The sequence below is a fragment of the Megalops cyprinoides genome, chromosome 9 (genome assembly GCF_013368585.1).
Source record: "Megalops cyprinoides isolate fMegCyp1 chromosome 9, fMegCyp1.pri, whole genome shotgun sequence".
NCBI classification, from domain to species: Eukaryota; Metazoa; Chordata; class Actinopteri; order Elopiformes; family Megalopidae; genus Megalops; species Megalops cyprinoides.
In genome coordinates this window covers 27,672,887-27,694,888 of record NC_050591.1, presented here as the reverse complement: position 1 = coordinate 27,694,888, position 22,002 = coordinate 27,672,887, and the positions used below count along the sequence as shown (strand labels likewise).

At 40.1% G+C, this 22,002-nt stretch overlaps 1 protein-coding gene across 3 annotated transcripts in view; it reads left to right on the top strand.

Annotated features, from left to right (window-relative positions):
* Positions 1-17,728: 17,728 nt before the first annotated feature.
* Positions 17,729-22,002, top strand: part of tenm4 (teneurin transmembrane protein 4) — a 124,300-nt gene continuing 120,026 nt past the window's right edge. For all 3 annotated transcript variants that reach the window (XM_036536219.1, XM_036536218.1, XM_036536217.1), the window contains exons 1-2: positions 17,729-17,951; positions 21,023-21,292. In XM_036536219.1, coding sequence (XP_036392112.1) covers positions 17,729-17,951; positions 21,023-21,292 — 493 coding nt within the window. The remainder of the gene's footprint in view (positions 17,952-21,022; positions 21,293-22,002) is intronic.

Below are 22,002 nucleotides of genomic sequence, written 5' to 3'. Positions count from 1 at the left end.
TAGATATACTTTTTTTCCATCTGTAATGTGTTTGAAGAGTGTACTGAAGGTCCTTTAAGGGTAGGAGTGAAATGGCTGATGAATGCAAAGTAGAGTAAGAGGAGCTTTCTTGAAACCCCACCATGCTTATCAGTCTCACAGCAGCACTCAGCTGGTCTCAACAGATCCACAAAGTCAATACTGAAAGGTACTTTCAAGGCCTTCCTCTCCCCAATGAACCGGCTCATTAAAAATGTACATTACACTACACTGCATAAAATAATTACTCGCCACGTATGGAAATGTGCACATATACTGAGAACTTTTTTTTTTTTTTTTTTTTAACCTGAGCTGATGAGTTGGTTCGGAGGCTCTCCTGACATGAATGTGGGCAGAACATGTTGGAAGCAGAGGATAATAGTGTAGCACCACTTGTCGCTCCACTGGCAGGGCTCAGGAATGATTTCAGGAGCAGGGAATTCAGGCTGTGAGTTGGCCATTGCAGCTCAAAGGCTTAAATCCTGTTAAAAACCTTTGGGACTAGATAGTAAGCAAGGTACATGAGCAGGAGGGCTTGGGGAACTCTTGATTGTCTTAAGCACTGCACAAACGCCCCTGAATGTAATTCTACTGCGTACAGCTGTGGGAGGTGTGAATCAGATGTTAAAATTATGCTGATCAATGAAATATTACACTGACGCTTTGGCTTATGTATGTAGTCATGTGTGGGATCATGATCAAGTTGTTTCGTGACCAAGCTATTATCTTTCAGGCAAGTAATACTTTTTGTCCGTTAGTGTATTTATAAGTGAACCCTTTTCCGCACAGGCCCTGTTCTGTTCTGAGGGCTGAGGTTGTTTTTCAGCATTTGAGCACATCTTTTCATCTGGCACTGCATAACAATTCCTCATCTGCAGAAGTCCTATATTAAGGTCATATTCACTGAAAAATACTATCAGCAATAAGTCAAATATGACTTATGAATAAGATCTCTTTGAGATTTCTATTTTCAGTATCTACTTTTTCTCCTTAAAGCCATCTGCTTCTTGGCAAATATCTGAGTATTTTTAGATGTTATAAATTTTTCAAGTGTCCTGCAAGGGCAGAAAGATTTGCACATAATTATAGGCATCATCAGTGGGCTCTAGTCGTATTAGAGACAGGAAGGGCTGCCTCACAAATCGGTATTATACCGTCTTGGGAAGCCCTGGCTGCACTCTTCTATCTGCCAGATGCCATGGTAAATAAAGAATGATTGTCATTTAAGCAGATGTTAGAGGCATCAAGGTTGGTTTTGTGAGAAAATAAACCCCAGGTAAAGTGTTTGGTTGGACATTTTCAGTCAGCCTTGTAAAGCGCATTAGCCTATTTGGTTCATCCAGCTAAACGGTTTTCATGGCATTGATCTTGTTGTGCTTTCCCCCTTTTTCACCCTGACTTTGAAGTCGTCCATTGTACTCATAAAGTTCACCCCGTAGCAATGGATTTCTGCCCTCGCGAAGGAGTGCCGAAGCACGATGATTTGAAAACTCTTCCACACTCGCATGCTGCCAACAGCTATTTTTTGCACCTCAAGTGCTACAGCACACCGCAGGAGAGCAGATGCTGAGCAGAGGATGGGTATGTCCCCCACTGATGTTACCTGAGTAACTCGTTAGTGCTGAGAGGTTACTAGAGGATGCTCGTGCACGGTGTGATGAGAGGACCCTGGCTGACATAACCCACCCTACTCCTGCAGAGCAGAACCAGTTACGTTCTTTGGCTGTTGAGCGCCAGTCATGGCTAATAACACAGCCCAATTAAGAGTGAACCCTTGTTCTGTGCTGTTGGGTTCAGTCTTAACTGCTTTAATTACTCAGGAACCATGGCATTTATTTTTTTATTCATTATTTTTTTAATGCCAGAAAGCAAAACTAATGTAAAGTTACTTATGTAAAGGGAAATTAGATATACATATTAAAAGACTTTTTTAAAGGTTCGTTGCTACAGAGCTTTTCAGTGAACAGCTGTCAGGTCTCTTTAATGCCATGTAACTTTGATGTTTTTCATGGTCCTATATGCACTATTATTGCAAAAAAAAAAAAAAAATCTTGGTTTTGGAGACTGCAGCTCTGAAGAACTACTGAGCTTTGCACCATGTCAGGGAGGATATTTACAAGGGTTACTACTATTGTTTGCAAGCCAATGTAACCAGGTTCAAAAAGTCATGGCACAGAATCATAGACTCTGGTTTATCTAAATCCCCTTTTGCGGCTGAGGAGAAGGGGTTAATACGATGTCAGGTATGTTCTGTGTCATGCTGTGAGCCTATCTGAGAGACTTGGCTAGATGATAGAGATGCCAGGGTTGTACAGGGTGTAGGGCTAGCATTTGGAGCTCTCCTCAAGCATTTCTTGCCTTCAGGGTCAAGCGCCTGCTGGGTGTTCTATCAGTTGCCACAGAGGCAGACTTCTCAGTAAATCACAATGGTGCTGCCAAGTATCTCTCTCTCCTCAGAGGTGCAGGTCTTGGAGCAATTTGATTTCTTGTGTTGATGAAGGATGGATCCCTTTCAGAAAGATCTAGAGTAGAGTCTCAGTATCAGAGTTAAAGCCATAAAGGCCTGAAGTTAGCCATTTACCCATTCTTAAGATAGAATGCGACTTACCACATTCCGTTGCTGCTTAATTAAAAATTTACTTTAATTATGTAGTATGAAATACAGTTGAGTGTTCTCTCTGAAATGTTGGAAGCTATTTTTAGGCCTCTGTTCAAGTCCTATGAGTCCTGCTAGCAGTTGCTTTCCAAAATGTTTGGCAGCACTTTGAGTCAGGGTAAGAACAAATGGAACAAGAATGTGCATCTAGTCCTCCCTGGCTGTGCCATAGGACTTCAAAATTCATGTGTCTGTGCTGTAAATTGCAGCTTGGAGAGCAGTTTGCCCCCACATCCATTTGGCTAATAGTTCCATTAAGCACAGAAGAAAGCATAGAGAGTGAGAGGCTTGGGGATGGGTGTGATGTGTTGATTCAGGGTAATTCATTACTCTGGGTTGGGGGGTGTGGTGGTTCTCCCTGACAGATTCTGTCTCCCAGGACCCATCTCCCACTCTGTTTCCTCAGCGTCACCAGGCCAGCACACGCCGCATGAACACATCCGCTGATGCAAGCATGATGTAAAAAAAAAAAAAAAACCCTTCAAAACAACAACAATAACGCACAGAGTGTGCCATTAGATAAGGCTGGCAGCCTTTCGAGAACAGGAGGTGGAACGTACACCTGTGGAGGAGGAAAGGCTAATCAAATTACCCTCAGTGTTGTGGGCGCTCACCGGCATGGGCACTCGCCAGCTCTCGAACGGGTTTTATTTATGGAGCTATCCTTTTCTATCCAGTGCCTCTGTCTGATTAGATCTGGGGTGGTAAGTGTGGCCTCCAGCTGCAGTGATCAATCCTAATTTGGCAGGGGAAATTAGATTAATATATTAAAAGATGCAGTGTGTGTAAAAGATGCTGACCTGACAACTGCAAGGACATTGCCCTGTTATGCATGAATTCTCAAAAGAAAAAAATGTAAATAGATAACTTAAAAATTTTAAATAATAATAATAGCAAAGCACCCCATCTTTTTTAATTGTGTAAGCCCTTTAGAAAAGCCTGACCTCCTATTTTAAAAATAAAACTTAATTGACAGCTGATATGATATGATAAAAAAGATCTTCCCTGTTCAGTCATTAGTCATGGGATGTTTAGCAGGAGACCACACAATCTGTCTGAAGCACTGGACAAAGAAAGCACAGATCACTGCTGACGTGCCAAGCACTGGATAAGACACGTTATCTAGTAACCGCTTTACCACAGAGAAGCATATTCACTCTGCAAAATGGATCCAAATTATTCACTTTAAATATTCAGCATTCTAATTCCTTACTGAATGCTTTGCTTGAAATACACTGTGCATCGGGCTAAAATGATTTGTGAGCAACTGTTCTGGAAGTAACCAGGTTGTCAAATATAGGCGATAATTCCGTTTCGTGAATAAGGGTTCATCGAAAATCCTCTCTGAAGCATTTAGTTTATGTGCCGTCTCGTTGCGCAACAACACAATCTGTTGCACTGGTTATGTCTTCAGAGTGAGAATGCTCAGTGAAGCTGCTTAGTGCTCTCCTCCACCCAGGGGATGCTGGGAAACGGAACATTGGGAGCTGGGGAGGTAGGACTGACTCAGTCAGGCAGCTCAAATAAGCTCATCACTATGCAGGCCCTCCTCTTCAGCTTTGCTGCGTGTGCTGATTCTTACCATTAAAATTGAGCTGCGACTGGACTGATTGTCTCTAAAATGGCTATTATGGCTGCTTTAGTGCCCCTGTCTGTTAGGCTGTGCAAATATTCATGAATCCAAAGGCACCTGTGTATAGCAAGTTAGTGGCATTTTTTCCTATTGCCATTTCTATAAATTACTGGTACGCTCAATGCATTCCAAATCAGTTATTCTGATCGATTAGGAATCTTTTTTCAGGCATTGTTACTTAAATATTACTTATTAAAAATAATTTTGAATACTTTACAAAAATGCGCTCTACACCTAACATCAACTTGACATTCCTTCCTTCAATTTTATAAAAGGCAGTGTTTATCTCGGTGCTCTCACCAATAATACAAACTGAGTCTAATTAAACCGTCAAAAGGCTTCTGAAGAAAATTGTCAAAAGTGTGTTGTTGTGCCTCTTTGACAAACACAGGACAACCATATTGATCATGACACCTTTTCTGGAAACGATAAATAGAAAGGTGTTTGAGATACAGCATGAATCGGCTCAGCCTGTGGTTATCTGTGTATCAGGTTTTGGCAGGCCCAATTCAAAGTTTGATTCATAATCATTTTGTAACCTTTTTGTCAATGTGTTCTGGATTTAATATCAGAGAGCTGAGCATTATTCGCCAAGACCTTGGCGACCTTACTCCTTTGCCTGCTTTCAATTTTATTAATCTAGCCAGCCCAGGCATAAGTGCAATTCAAACAAAGCAGCAATGACATACTTTAAAAATACCAGTCCAGAAAGTGATTTAGCACCCTAACACATTTCATCGCATAATCCAGGTTATTCCTGGTTAGAGGATATTTGCTCTCCAGCAGCAGTATGCAGATTAGTTTTGCCCTCTAAATCATTTGTCTGACTGTCTTGACAGGAATGCGGTACGAGCTTCTTGCTTCCTGTTTGTGTTTATGGTGCAGTGGAATCATGGGTAGGACTGACAGTGCTGAATTGCTGGCTACCATAGCAAAGGTGTTTGATTTGGGGGAGGGAGGAGCATCCTGCAAATGGCACACTGCAGTCGGATTGCAGGTTCGCCCGGGTCCCTGCCTGCTGCAGCGCAGTTCCCGTCTGAGGGAAATGAATTGTAAAGCATCAAAAGTGGCCTTGTCATCTCAACACCCCTACTGTGGTGGAATTCTAATTAATTTACAGACATCTTTGTATCAAATAGAGTGTGCTCCATTTGGTCTCTGGGGGGTGGGGGGTGGGGGTGTTGGGCCGGACTCCCTGCTATCTCACCTTGGCTTGGTCCTAATTTAAAAGCAGCGCTGACTTCTGCCTAGTACAGCGTATGAAAGAGGGTGAAATATGATCACAAAATAATTTCCTCATAAGGACAGCAGAATACAGGAATCTAGAGAGCCTTTAGTTAATGCATGTCTTTTGTTCCTGCTGTCCAAAAAAAAAGCAACTTCGTTTTTGATGCATGTGCACATTTAATCAGAGCCAGGCCTGCCAAGGAAAAGGCTCATTCAGTTCAACGTGATCATGTGTCATTTCCCATGTCAGGGTGGTATTGTGACTGTTAGTTTGCTTTTTTTTTTAACAGTGATACAGTGCTGTATGTGCTATTTCGTGACACGATCAGCAAATGTGTGGGATGGGAATATCTTACCGTACACAAATAATACTTATGCCACTTTCTTTGTAGTGAAGCTATTTAATGGATTTCAGCATCTGACAGCACTCACAGAGCTGCAGTCCATGTGCTCCGCTGCTGTGATGTTTGACTAGGGCAAATCGCTTGGGGCCCCAGGTGGGTAGGCCTCACAGTTTGAGGAAACAGTGTCCTCATTAACAGAGATGGCACTTTATACAAGCAAACTCACAATCACATGCACTCAAAGGCGAGAAATGTGCGGGACTTCTGCAGGACATAAAACTTAGGAACATTGATTGTTCTGGACAACAGAAACGTTCAGAACCACAACTGGACCATCGCAGGATTAGTACAAATTTCCCATCAAATCTGATGTTACTAGTCTGTTTTGGCATTGAGAAAATGTTATCACATTGTGAATAACCACAAATAGGCATAATACAAAGAGTGTCAGCCAATAGCTGCCTCTTTGTTGTTGAAAAATTGTGCCTCTTTTTTATTTTATAAATCCTCTGAGGGAAACCTTCACCTTTACTTTTCCTGAATACTGAACCAGTATGTGACTAAATGTGAAATTCTACAAAGCACCCCACAGCTCAAAAGTACTAAAGTAGAGGTCATAGTGTTGTTTCAGTAGTTATGAATTTATGTACAATTAAAGCCTGAAGGTTGCATCTTATTTGGCTGTAGAGCTACTTCATTTTTACTGGAGTCTTTAAAAGGGATTGCACCTGGCTATGGGCCAAGGTCTGGATGTCATAAGCAGGGAAAAGAAAAGAGTAGATGGGGTGGAGAAGGGATGTCATGAGCAAGTGACACGGAAAGGGATTGGTAAGTGCTTTTTTATTATTATTTTTATAGTTGTAGATAGGACCAGTTTGTCAAGGGTTGGTTAATTGCATAGGGATTATCTGAAATTTCTCCGTCTGAATCTTCCTTTGGAATTTCAATTATATCTGTTGTAATTGGGGTTCAATTTTATGCATCTTTATGTTACAGTAAAAAGTAAAATATATTCATGATCATGTTGTACAACACGCATAGTTAAGGTTTTTGCCTGTTAACATGGTTTACAAATGATTATTTGGCTCTTCAACTTCATGAGATCTTGTGTATTACAAGACTAACAATTCAATGACCCGGCTTTATTACCATGATGTATTAATGTCATCCTCTTTGCCTGTGGGGTTTTTGTTTACAAACATACCATGTTGCACATAACCTTGAAAAACAAATATCCAATAATATTTTTAGTTTGCAATTTATTGTTTGACTGTATGTTGTCAGGTCTTGCAGTTCATTCAGTTTCTGCTGTTTTTCAGTGCCTCGGGGTCGTTCCCTTTCCCGAGACACAGGTGTAAATTGGCATAGCTTCCTGATGAAACTTAGTGACAATTGTTACACCTGCTTCATCAAGCTCACATCTCCTGTTCGCAGCAGTGATGCTGCTGCAAAAGCACATGATGCCATAGTGTGAAAAAAAGAAATGCACAGCCTGGGAATTGACACCTACCGCTCGGTGAACACACTCGTGGTGGAGGCAGGAAGCTGTTCAGTAAGGTGTTTATGATAGCACAGTTTTGAAGACGATGCCACTTTAAAAACAGCATTAGGTTTGTTTGTGAACCAAGTACTGGATATATTGTCATGCAGATTTGTTCCAGTTGCCAAATGTGTGGCGGAAGACCCAAAAACACTTTCTTTTCTCCTGTCATGCCAAATGAGAACCATATCATGTGGAGCGATGCTGCTTCAGCAATGTAATTAAGCTGGTTTTAGCTAACAGGAACCAGGGCTGTGGGCAGAGTTGTTTTGACTGCTGACAATCCCAGCCAATTAGGTGAGAGGTATCAATTTCTTTTTTGTTTTAATGTAGTGTGCTGTCTGTTAGTAAAATACAAGTGTGTGTGTTTTTGGAGAAATATTTTAGGTTATGACTCAAGCTGATAAATGTGCTGAGTATGATAGCCTTGATTTAGTATCTGATAAGCCAGCTCAAATATGTGTATTCCTTGCTAGACTGTGCTTGCCAATCTTCTAGATATTTTCTTGAAAGATTCTTCTTTGACATTTACAGCAATGTGGTCTCGCTGCAGCACCTGTTTTAATACTGTCTATGCTCACTGTAGCAATGAAGAAGCTTGTTTGCCATTTCTGGCAAAAATCGGTGAATGCAGGCTTACTAGAGGAAAATAGTCACTTAGCCAGTGTTCAGCTTTACTAGAACCCCCAAAGTCTTTATCTTATTCCTTAGGGAAGGGAGTGTTACAAGTGATACTGGTAACAGGGGTTAGACAAAGAATAGTTAACAATGGACATCTCAATTTTTTAAAACTATCTTAGTAGCTACTTTATGATGCTGGCAAACTATGAGCCTACATTTTGGGTGGAAAAGCTTATTCAAATTCAAAGATAAATATGTCGAACTGTTAGCAATTTAAGAGCTGCCAAGAATAAAAATTTAGGTTCTGCTTTCTGTACATCCATCATCTTATTAAAGGAATTTGACACCTCATCATCTGGTCCTCACCGTGGGTGGTGTTGGCTCTGTGAAAGCACGTCCAAAGTAAACACAAGCATGTACCCTGCCAGCTTTTTAGGCCATGGTTCATGCTTGTAGTCCCCACTAGCTGAGGTTTCGATAGTGGAAAATGGCTATTGATATCTGTCAGATTTAGCACAGGGGCAGCTCTATCCTTTGAGCTACACAGCTTTAAGTCAACATGTCAAAGGTCAGAGGTGTAGGACTGCCTCGGCATGCCTCCAGTGCTGGGGATTATTTTCCCAGTTGATTATGCCTTAGCTCGTATTAAGATCGGTTACGCTCTGTCCAGCGCTGCATATTAGGTCCAGGTCTAACCAGCTCTGGATGAAGTGTAGCAATCACTTCCAAATGAGAAACCGTGACACCAAACACTGACCCGTACTGGTATGCCTGATGTCACATGTCGTAAATAAATACCTCTGAACTGGACACTTGAAGAGAAGATTTCTCTTATTTATCTCTTCCATTTATTGGTTCTGCATGGATAAAGGACTGAGCGAGTCAGGGTTATTTATTCTCTGCTGTTCAGCAGCGATACACATTTTTTAACATCTCTCACCTCTCCTCCCTGCTTTGTCCACAGCTCCTCCCGCCCGTGTTTCAGCTTTGTCTCAACCCCTCGTAAATTTGAAGTATGGCATCTTTCCCTGATATATTGTTAATGGATCAGTGAAAATTTCAGAGACCTACCATCACACAGTTAACATTTTATAGTGCCCAGTCAAGGTCAGAAATCAGTGTGAAGAATGAATAATGTCCTTCGTCCCCTGTTCTTTGCTGATTGGGACACAGCATTCCTTCCTACTGTGTCAGCCTTTACCTTGAATTCCTGAAGGTGTTTTGTAGCAGGGAGAGGGGCACAGCAGTCCTGGGCTACTTTTGTTTATGTTAAAGCTTTTATGGTTATACCATTTATGCCCCACCGGTGCTGGCCTTTGATCCCAGAAGGAGGCGGCCGCCAGCTTTGCACATCCCCTCCTCCCCACTTCAGAGGCCGCCGCATTAAGAATCAGTAAGCAAACCATTTTCCCAGACTCCCCCTCGAGAGATTGCGTCCCCCCTCTTTTCTTTCCTTTAGAAAACACACCTTTCTTTTGGCCCACAAGGCCTTCTTTTTTTGTGGAGGAAAGACCAGTGAAATGTTTTCCAAAAGGAGTGAGTGGAGCCTGCCCACCGCTTTCGGACCCTCTGAAAGGGTTCTGCGGACACAATTCCGGTCATGCTCAGGCATCCCTTTTCTTTTCTCTGCCCCTTTGTGGGCATGTGAGGGTTGATGTGGGTGGGAGTGTTAAACATGTGTGGCAATAGGCAGCCCCGTAAACTATTCCTAGAACTGAATTATTTTTCAGTTCTTGGGGAAGGAGGGATTGAAAGCGAAGTAAGAGTACCTCCCCTCCAGACACCCCTTGAGGATGAATGTGGCAGGGCTACCATTACCTGTTTTGGTGAATCATATTTTTTGTGTTTGTGTAAGGATTGAGGGAGCCTCTACATAAGCGACAGGTTTGACTCTGTAAGAGAATACTGAATATGGTTTAAGGGCCTTTTCATACTAGGTTTGTTTCAAATGGTTTGGTTCAATTCAATTCATTTGGAAAAAAAAGGATCATTTTGTTGGATGGTCACGCTAAACTTAGCCTTAAAATCTGGCTCATCACGATGTCAGTGCTGTTTTTCTAATATTATGCTCTGTCATGCTGTAACTGCTTGCTTCTGAAAAACAAAAGAACTGATGCAGAACATGACAAAGTCAGAACAATACAAGAAGGGTGTTCCTTGCTTTCATACACACCATCACAGATGCTCAGTGAGGCTTTTGAAGGGACAAATTAGCTGACAGGATACAGCAATGCCATACAACAGGTGACTTTTTAAAATAAAAATAAATATATAATCTTCCTGGTACTTCTCACATTTTGCAGCATGTGTACATCTGCTGCTAGCTCTAGTTGGAATGCTCTGCATTCTGCTTTTTGTGAAAACACAAAAAGGAACCAAGACCTCATGTTAACACAGAATTTCTTCCTAAGTAATGATACTGAGCTCTTTTGTCAAACAATCCACAACCAATCATTTAGCTTGTTAGGCCTGAGAGTATTTTGATAGTATCTTATACAAACTCATATGATTCACACAATTCTGGTAGTATTATAGTTTTTGCAATTAAAACCTTTAGTGTGAATGTGCCCTTGAGTGTACTAATTTTGAAAGTGCTAACTAAATGTAAAATAAAGGTAAGTAGGTGGCAGAGTAAAAACTTGTGAACTGGTGCTCAGCTAACTTAGAATGACTTAGGATAATTGTGGAGGAACATGTAAAGTTTGTCATCTGATTTGCGTCTCGGTACAAGGACATAAAGAAAGCTGGAAGAAAGGGAGGGTAAACAAATACCAGCTTTTGAAGAGAGCGATCTGAAGTCTACATGAATCACATGACGATCAAGCATTTTGAACTTCTGTTGACGCGATTCTCTACATGGCTCTGGGAAGTAGAACACAAACTTCATACATTTAGTATCTTCTAGCAAAGAATCTTGGAGCATTACTGTTAATGAAGGGCATAATGAAGGCTTCCAGGGGTCTTCATTACTGCTGAGAACTTGTATGATATGTCCTCTGCGCCAGGTACAGCTACTTAATTGTTTTTTATTTAATGGGAAGAATCCAGATATCCTTGATTTACAGCTGGGTGGTCAAATTTTCCGTAATGGGAGAGTTTGCTCAGAGAAAGATTCATCTCAAATATATTGAGTGAAATATTGTGCTTGTGATTGCTTGCAGTTGTTTGAACAACATGCCCTCAATACAAAAGCTATGACATTTGTAAAATACTATGCCTTTTTAATATCTCTTCATTGTCCTTACCTGAAGAAACATGGGTAAGTGTAGTTATGCCGTTGTTAAATGTCAGATTTTATGAAGTAGGAAACAAAGGATTGACTGCAAAAGCCACTTTCATTCTAAAAAAAGCAACATGAAGTAGCTCTGTAGCCATATGGCGATTTGCTTCTTTAAATGCATATAAGCTTCTTATGAGCTTATCGCTTCTTATATTATATTTATTTTCATTTGATTTGACTGAGGAGAGGATTTCTGATAGATTGACCACTGTGCACCCTGCTCCACTTAAGGGTAAAATTGTGACTATTTTATCCATCCAGCTATATATGGCTTCTAGTCACTTATGAGTTCAATATGTCATGGTGCTTTTTTGTTTTTGCAAAGAGGTGAACACCATTCTGTAATGTTCATGATTTGACTCATTGCTGTGATTTAGAGGTCTTGGAGCACTGTTCCTCTTTTTATCGTAAAATTTGTTCAGCAAATCTGAGCAATTGTTTTTTTTCTTGGCAGACAACACTGTTCAGCCACAGCCTAATAAAAATGCTGTCTTAATGAAAGTAAGCTTTGCTTAAATGTGCTAGTCAAAGGATGAACCACAGAGTGACAGGCTTGAGAATGGGTATGCACATATGCACCTACAGTTCCAAAGGTATGGAGAAAACTCTCCCATCCTAAAATTCTATGGCATGTGTGATCACCCAGCTATTATTTGATGTTAATGACAATGTGAAATTCAGTTTGTCTTGGAAAGGTGGTTTTTCCATTCCTGTTCTGAGGTCCCCACATATAGGGCAGGAAGTGTTCCCCCTTCTTTGGAGGAGATGCCGTGAATGAGCCTTTGCCTTGCTGTTAGATCTTGTGTATTCGTGGATGTCAGTCAGTCAGTCCTTGAGTGGATCCATACTCTTCTTTGTAATAGGGAAACATTCATCTTATCACACACGTCCATCATGAGAATTTAAGATATTACTATTGTGTCGCAAAAGTACCGAGGTTTTTGAGGGGATCAGTGAAGACCTGTAATAGTGGTTCCAGAGTCATTCCTCGTGTTTTCTGTTGCACCCAAATGATGCAGGAGACATCACATAGACATTTAAGCCGAACAGCGATCGTATAAACATTCTCTTAGAAAGAATGAGGTAAGATTCATGAACTTGTTCAATTTAGAATTAAGACAACCATGGCTTTTTAATACAGTTGACTCCTGAATCATTTAATATTTTTGGGACTGTTGTGTTGCTGTGTACTTAACTGGAATGTCCGGAGGGTAAGTAAGGTCAGTGGGATTGAAATTGGACCAGCTGCATACTGTGCAATAAAAAAGAGTATGCATTTCTCCAATTTGCACTTAAAAAGAGCTGACTGTATGTCATGATATTAGCCTGAATTACACCTGCTGTCTGTACTGCATTGGTTAGCTCAGTCAGCTCTCTCTTTGGTATTTCAGCCAAGTCTCTTGTCGTAAAGCCAGTTACATATATTGCAGATATATTGCCTATATGCACATACGTCAGGAAGAGTGCCCATACATAAAAAGCAACCTTTGAGAGGGCAGAGAACAAATTGTAAGAACACAAGCCCTATATTAGCCAACTGAGATTGTATAACCTTTAATGAGAATAGCTTACACATTCCCAAATCATTTTCTACAGCAGCTACTGGAAAATAATGCTGAAAATATTTGTATTTTAATTCAAAAGCAAATTGCAAGTCTGGATAAAGTGATATGAGGTGTGCCCCCTGGGGCCAGTGAATAGCCAGGAAACAAGGCCGTCTCAAGCTGGTCAGGTTTATGTGCAGTAGAGCTGAATGGCAATATTCAACACAAACCGCTAATTATTTGATGAATGGACCAGGGCAATTTACATTTATATGGCACCTCTCACTCGCCTTGTTTAGATTCAGTACTTTACAATCCCACCTCAACACAGACAATTACTGCCACAACAGGTCCCTCCAGCCAGAGACTATGGGTAGCAGAACCACTTTGTGACCCCCTCGCTCCCTGGCAGCTTGAATAAATTAAACTGGCTTTTAATAGAATTCATGCTGGTGGTTTTCTTCATAGATACAGGCTGTGGTTTCTTGGAACTACTCATGGTAATTTCTCTAAGGAATGGGTCTACCCCGGCCAGCTGCGCAGGCCTGCTTTGTTCTTTGAGAAGGAAGAGTGAATCGGACTGGCCAATCATTAAAACTCCAAAAAAAATCTCAAACATAAAGCTCAACGGATGTTCATGACAGAATTTCTTTGGTAATCAATTTATCCACAGCTTTCAAAGTCAACTGGTGATAAATTAAGTGTTCACACACATATGTTTTTTTGAGAAGTTAATCTCTAAGGGTCAAGTCCCCTCCTAGCTTAGCCAATGGCAGATGCAACCAGTCACAAACCCTGCTCCTGCTTTCCTGTTGATTTTTTTTTAGCCTTATCAAATTTTTTAAAAGCATGATCATTTTAATTTGGGGTTATTTGGACGACAGACCTCATCGTTGAACAGTTGAATAATCCATAGTTTAGCCGGTCTCCTATTATGTGCCACACTATTCGTCACGAAATTCCTCATCAAAAGAAAAAAAAAATGAACAGACTCCTTCAGACAGCAGTTTTGGTTTGGATTATTATGTTATGATGTACCACATTCCACTCACTATAAATGAATGTAAATTTGTACATTCAAAATTCGCTTAATGTCTTCTGTCCAAATGATCATGTACTGTATTTTCCCTGTGCCTGAGAATACTCAGCTCCACTGCCACTTGTTTTTGTAGCAAATAGAGCTATCAATGATGTCTAATGAATGAACAACAAGGTTGTGAACAATGTATAGATACATATTTCCCCATGCACTGTAAACTGACAGAACATTTAATTGGTAATGCTTTGTGTCTGAAACAGTGGCAGGAATATTATACCCCAGTTCTCTCAATCTCAGGCTATTGTAGTGTTAAGTTTTTTTTTTTTTTTTCCTCTGTGGAAAGCACATTTCTCAGAGTGTGACTTTTTAAATAGCCCTCCTTTCTTTCTCTTCTTTTATTCTGCTACTTGTTTTCCCATGTTTTAGTTAACTATGCTGAACAGCATTCAGAAAAGATCGGAGTCTTCCCAGCCCTTGTTTGGAATAGCTTTCCACTAGAATCAGGCTAAAATCAAATGATCTGAGCAGAACTTTACCACAGTTTATTTGTTCTGCAATTGATTTTCTAAACTCCTTTTTGTTTGTTTTTTTAGACCATTTTTTCAATACATTAAAAACCTATTTTTAAAAAGACTCTACAAAATAAATATTAATGTAAGTATGGGATGTCTAAATCTGAGACTAATCTTTTATTTACACCACCTGCCTGCAGATTCATCTCTGCAAGAGACTTTTGATAATTCTGTGTGCTCCACTCTCTGAGATTTCAGGCTCTGTAGCTTTTACAGTATGGAATATTTTTACATCCTGGTGCAAGAAATGTAAGATTGTGGTTTCAAGTCTTTGTTGTGTTTTGCCTAGCTATCTGGGGATTTAGCCTTAGACCAAAAAACAAAAGAAAAAATGCTCAGATTACATGTAGATACTGCCTATACTATCAAGGAATTATCAAACATTAAAATACATTGCACTCTTTTGAAGTGGTGTTTTTTTGCTGCATGAAAAATGTTACTTAAAGGAATATCAGTCAACCAAATGGTCATGAAGACAAAGAGAGGGATACATGTAATTTGTTCAGTGCTGGGCAATATGACTCAGGTATTCAATGTACATGTAATTTGTTCAGTGCTGGGCAATATGACTCAAGTATTCAATGTACAGAATATTTTCTGCACACCAGATATTAAGAGGAATATTGAATTTAAAACATAGAATATAAAATAATCATTAAACATTATTAATTGTGCTAATTATTAAACACAGATGCATAGAGAGCACGATAGCCTCATATCCTGCAAGTAACGTTTGTAATCAAGTATTCTTTCAGAGATTATTATTTGCGTTACACATCAATTGTCAAAATATGCATGTTGCCCGTCACTTTACTGAAGAGCCCGTCTGCCATTCCCATGGCCTCCAAGGTGCAGAACCCCAGGCATGCCAGACAATTAAAGCAGCAGAAAGGATATGCAAAGGAGATGTGGTCATTTCGGTGAAACCTGATCTATTGAAGTAAAAACAATGTGTCTACAGTACGCTTTTAAACTTCAGAAAGCTTGCCTTTTGCCACCCATAAAATTTGCATAAAATGGAGGATCCTGGGTAAAAGGTAAGGAAATTAGTAACCTGGAAGCAGGGCTCTCAGAGTGTCTTAAATGCAGACAGTGTGTGTTTTCATCTCAAATAAGTTTTTTTTTTTTTTTTTTGGTCGACAGTGGAGGTTTTCATGTTGAGGGCTGCAAGTCATTAATCACATGCATCTTTTCAGCTGTCAGTGCTAACAAAAGATGACGCCCAAAACACAGCAAAAGAGCCCCCCTTTAAAGAAGCTTTCTTTCTGTTTGAAGGACCAGATATAGTGTGCCATGGTTTACTGTTCTGTCCAGTGCAGAATTACTACAGTATTCTAAAAGAGGTAAACTTTTAGAGAGGAAAAGCAGTCAAGAGCTAGACTCAATTTTTCCAACCAAGCATCTACCTTTTAGCAAGTTATTTTTTTTGTTTGTGTTTTTTTATAAAATCTCAAATTTCATTGTGCAGGGCAGTCTTCTTTTCACCATATCCAGAGACTCATTATTTATGCTCAAATGCTCAAATTTAGCAGCTCCACCAGCAGTATCAGAAACATCCTTTGATAATGTCTGTTGAGTTTAAAGTTTGCATCGCTTAAAACCAAAAACAAGATGGAAGATATTATGGAGGAAAGTGTCAAAAAAAGGAAAATGAAAAGTAAACTTCTGCAGCAGTGTATACATGCTGCTGGCTTAGAAGCATCTGCAACTCTGTGAGTCAGTATTTGAGGTAAATGCTTTTGATATACTTGATAGCATGTATCGATATGCTTGCCACTCTTGATTTGGAACAAGGTGTCTGTGGAAAAGTTGGCTCACAATGGAAAAATCAGTCTACCTCAACCGAAGCTCAGAGAGGAGAATGACTTACCTCCTAATCAACTCTATGAATCCACATTGATGTGCTTTAAGCCTCCCCAATAGCAATCCGGCAACGTGACAAGCTGACTGGGTATGACTGTGTGTACCAGATTAACACATAGAACCTTACTGCATTATCTCCTCAGGTTATTCAGGTTAAACTGTGTTCATAATATGACATGATCTGAGAAGTCTAAGACTGTAGATTGATTATTTGAATATTCTGTTCTTGTTTTCATGTTTCCCTTCTCTGTAGTGTAACGTTGCTGTGGTGCATGGGAGATGTGTGCGTTAACCACCATGCTAGTGCTGCCTCTTGCTCTGACTTTCAGGAATACCTCTGCCTCTAGTGAGGATTAATATCTTTAAAACATCACAGACTATGGAAAAGCTCAGTACACTTTTAGTGTTGCAGTTGTTTTAGTGTTGCAATTACAGATATTTTGTATGCCACCTTAAAAATATATTTGTAGGGTGTTTGGACTTTTTGCTCTATTGTGTGTGTGTGTGTGTGTGTGTGTGTGTGTGTGTGTGTCTGTGTGTGTGTGTGTGTGTGTGTTTGTGTTTGTATTTGTGTGAGTTCCACAAGCTTTGCATTATATAATAAATTTACATTACATACTACTTACCAGAAAGTAGCTTTATTATTATTCTTGTTAAATAGAAATTTGAAAGCTCTGTGGTGTAGATTTTGCAGACAGGTTTGCATTGCAGCTTCCATTTGTACCGAGTCTGCATCAATTTGTTTAACATCCATGACATGAAAACACACTTTCAACATAGTACTTTTGGACATTAATTAAGACATCAAAAAATAACTACGTTTTGCACTCCAGATGAGCTGTTTGCCTTAACAGGGTATGGCAGGTTATGATACACAGTTCATATATATTCCTGTAACTGTAAATGTCTTAGCAACAGCATCTGACTAGAATATTTCTTCCTTTGCTGCCTATTTACATATGACAAATGATTGTCCTTTATGTATTTTTGTCAGTGGATGCTATTTGCATTAATGTAAGGTCAGATGATATTTAAGTCATTAATGTCTAGTTGTCGACCAAAAATAGCATTAACACTATATAGAGAATAACTAACAGCAGCTTTATGGATTACATACAGTGAGAAAAATACAGATGGTACCCTCAATTGGAGTTCTTTGTTTATTTCATTTATCCTCAGTAATATTTTTAGCCTCATCAACTGTTGAGTGACTTTAGTAATCTAACATAATATTCAAAATAACACTGTGCTAATAGATATATGTAGATGGATAAATATGGTGAATAAAACATAAGGAGCAAATTTCTGTTGTCTTCCTTCACAGAATCATTGGGTCTGAGTTCCCCTTGTCACCGACCTTTGATGTTGAAGAGGCAGCAGAAGAGGCAGCCATGGACGTGAAGGAACGCAAACCCTACCGCTCGCTGACGGCCAGACGGGACACGGAGCGACGCTATACCAGCTCCTCGGCCGAAAGCGAAGACGGCAAGCTGAACCCCAAGTCCTACAGCTCCAGCGAGACACTGAAGGCCTTTGACCAGGACTCCAGGCTGGCCTATGGGACACGTGTCAAGGAAATGGTGCACCAAGAGTCAGATGAGTTCTGTAGACAGGGTGAGCATCTAGTATAACAGGAACAAGGCACCATCCCATTGCATCCCACCATTCAGCAGCCTGCTTGGAAGTCAAAAGGCCCACTTGTCCAACAGAAAGTGCTTCTGTATGAGTGAAATGAAATGCTTTACATGCAGTAGATGCAGCATCATTCGTTTTCATTATGGTCACTACTGTGACATACTTGTCATTATGGTTTAATTTTCAGTGTAAGTAAGTTAAATATCAGTCCTTGTTTGTTTAAGATGTTGCAAATATAGGTGTTAAGATTACTCTGTCTGTTTAATACCTTTTGCTGCATTGGGAAATGAGCTCTGTGTACCATTCTCATCACATTTACTGACACATGATGCAGCTTCAAAGTCTGGCAGTGACTCTTGGTTTTTGAACAATTGAACCTCCTTGATCTCATTAAGAGGGTGACTTCCACGGAGATCCAGTGAAACAGAGGCACATGACAAGTCAGTTTGCAGGAGTCACAGATTAGCTCAGACTTCAGTGGATTCCAGCTACGCAGTCAGGAGCAATGCCAGAAGCTTCAGCAACTGGCATTAGTTGTTGGAGGTCGTGTCGCACAAGGGGTGGGAATGTAAAGCATCCAAGTGAAGCGGTTTGTGAAGTGAAGATTGCCCTGGCAAATGCTGAACACCAAGCCAGCAAGGGGTCGGGTAATCTGGAATGTAACTGGCAATAAGTAAATGCCAATACAGCTAGCTTGGCCCTAGGTCTTGCTGTAGTGGAATGCTGTGTGTATTTATCTTTACCGTGAAGGTAAAGGTTGAAAAGTGCAGCCGAGAGCTCAGTAAGGTAGGGAGTGCCATGCAGTGTGATACACTGTCCTATCAGACGTTGTTATTGGTTCGTCCTCATCTCTGCGGCTGTCAGATCAGAATTTGAAGATTGGTTTCATTACAGGTCTGAGTGAGCGCTTGCCATGCATTCACATATCCGCTCAGAAGCAGAGAAATGCTTTTCCCACTCTGTATCACTGATGCACCTCTCCCTCCTCAGATATTGGCACATACTGCGTCCAATTATCAAGGGAGGGCTAACTGAAGTTATAGTTTGAAAACTGGCATCCATATTTACAGACATAAATAAATCAGACCTTTGCATTCTAAAGATGTGCCTTCTTTAAAAAAAAAAAACTGTTCCTTTCATCCCTAATGTATCATATATATCCTTTTACATGCTTTTCAGTAGTACTGTAGTTGACCTGTTTGATATTAGAGTGCAGCAAGTTGCATTAAAATCCATGTAATTAGCTTTGGTATGGGCCATAATACATTCTGCTTGATTCACACTGAGCATTAAGAGTGAATAAGCGTTTGGAACGGTGACGCAATTTGATCCTTTTGAAGATATTCACAGATTTTTTTAGACCAAGACAGCATTAAATGCTTTAAATATGCAATGAGTTGTTACTTCTTAGCCATATCGGAGATATGCCATTACTGCTCCCTAATATTAATATGGATGGGTTGCAGTAACATGCCATTTAGATGGTTTATGACATCCAGATGTTTGCTGATGATGGGAACCTGCAAATATTTGCACACTTTTTACAAGCTATGAATATGACATGAATGTAGCTTTCCAGAGTAAACCTGAAATGAAACCTGAGTTAAAGCACTTGGGCCTGTAACTGAGATAGTAGTTGGCTACTAGATGACTCACCTCAAACAATGTCCCCTTTGCGGGGGTATTGACATTGTTTCCATGACCTTTGTGACAATTACAATGTACTACAATGTACATTGAGCCATGACTGTAACTGAAGACTGTATTTAAGTGTATGCTCGTACATGGCACAAAGTGAAGTTGCACATAATAATGAATAGGCCTCTAATACTGTGCTGACAGTCATTGTTTCTCTCCAAATGATATCAAGTATATGTACAGTATACTTATTAACACTTGCCAGTGATCTGCAGGTATAAATCCATCTACATGTGTAACGAATAACAATGAAGCTCTACTAAACAACCTTATGACTTGCTTCTCAGAAATCAGAGGAATTTAAGTATTAGAAGTACCAAGAATTAAAAGCAAGGTCTTTAATCACCCTAAGAGTTTCAGCTAATACAAGTGTACGTGTGTTACTGGAGCTCAGAGTTCTGGTGTTCACATTGCTGCTATGTCCCACTCTGTAACGAAGTAAAATTTTTGGAGCGATATGTTTAGCTTGTGCGTCTTTCAGGCTTTATTTAAAGCACTGTTAGAGGGAACAAAATAGCTTTGTAGACTCTGTGCCTATTTTCAATGCGTGAAAGAGCAAGGGCTGGTATCAAGATGACAAATGTTCTGTCTTTTAATGCAGGGCTCTCAATGGAAAAACAATGGATTCTGGCACAACTGATTATGAAAACCTAGTGTGAATGTATGTATAGGAAGATGAGTAATAAATATAGAAAAAAAAGTAGTTTTGAAAGCTGTTACAAGGCAGTCATTATCTGTCTAATTGAAGTAACGTTAAAAATCTGCATTCAGCTATCCTTAGGATCATCAGCAAATGTAGAGCAAGAGTATTAGGAACAAGTATAAGTTATTTGTTAACTTTTTTATTACAAAAAATTACTGGCAGCATTGACTTGTGTGAGAATTGTAGTGTGTTTCCATCATACTGGTTATTTTTTGATGATACGTTAAATGATAGGAAGGAAGGTATGCTGTTATGTTACAGGTGCAAGTAGTTAAATTGTACTTCGGTGCTTGGTTTAGAATTACTTGATTTAGAATTAGATTGCCTGCAGATGATAAAATGACCATACTTTTCAAGTAAACCGATGTGTCGAAATAGTTATAAGAAAAAGTGTAGCAGTGGCAGTGTAGCGTAGTGGTAAGGAGCAGGACTCATAATCAAAAGGTTGCCGGTTTGATTCGCTGATGGGGCACTGCTGTTGTACCCTTGGGCAAGGTACTTTATCCAGAATTGCCTCAGTAAATATCCTGCTGTATAAATGGGTAATGTGAAAAATTAAAGCTAATGTAAGTCACTGTGGATAACAGAGTCTGCTTAATGCCAGTAATGTAATGTAATGAAAAAGTCATCTCCATGTGTGTTTGTGCAGGGGCAGACTTCTCTCTCCGAGAGCTGGGCTTTGGCGAGGCCATGCCCTCCCACATGGCGGCGTACCGCACAGACCTGGGACTGCCTCACCGCGGGTATTCGGTCAGCGCCGGCTCCGATGCGGACACGGAGACAGAAGGCATCATGTCCCCGGAACACGCCGTGCGGCTCTGGGGGAGGAACATCAAGTCAGGCCGCAGCTCGTGTCTGTCCAGCCGGGCCAACTCCAACCTGACGCTCACCGACACGGAACATGAAAACACGGAGAACGGTAAGGCAGGCGCTACCTTAGCTCACGTCACCTTCTGCCATGAGTTATCAGATGGCCAAAACCAGAAATGATTTTATATTTTTTTATCTTTAAGTGCCCTCTTGACTGTAACATATTTGTTTTTATCCTTGCAGTGTATACAAATCATTCAGCAATGATTTGCCAGGGTTGCTGTTTATTTTAGCCTGCCTCTACAAACATACTGTCTGATTTTTGGGAGTTAAAGCTGTTTTCAGTTTCTCCTGTTTTCCTATTTAGCGAATGTGACTTTGTCTATGTGCTGTACAAACTGAGACAGAGAAGCAACGCTATAAATCAAATGGTGGGTACAATTTTGCTGTCTCAGTCTGACATCTGGTTGAGAACTCAGTCAGTAAAATTGAATTGAGTTTGATTTTGGAAGCAAGCAATATCTGCCAAAAATGTATTTATGCATATTTTTTCTGCCACATAGACAGAACATGAACCATTTGCATCAGATGCTTAAAATGCATGTAGAAAGCTGTGTCATAAATATTTCATTTTAATGTACAAGTATGGCTGTACTAAGCTGTGTCATGTGAATTTAAGTTAATCTCTCCTAACCTGTCAGCACTCTTGGATATGAGTGAATACATAATGTACTACACATTTTGGAAAAATGTGTTATGTTATGTTTTATGTGTTTATGCCAGTTCTTTTTTTTTTTTTTACATGTGGTACATCGCTAG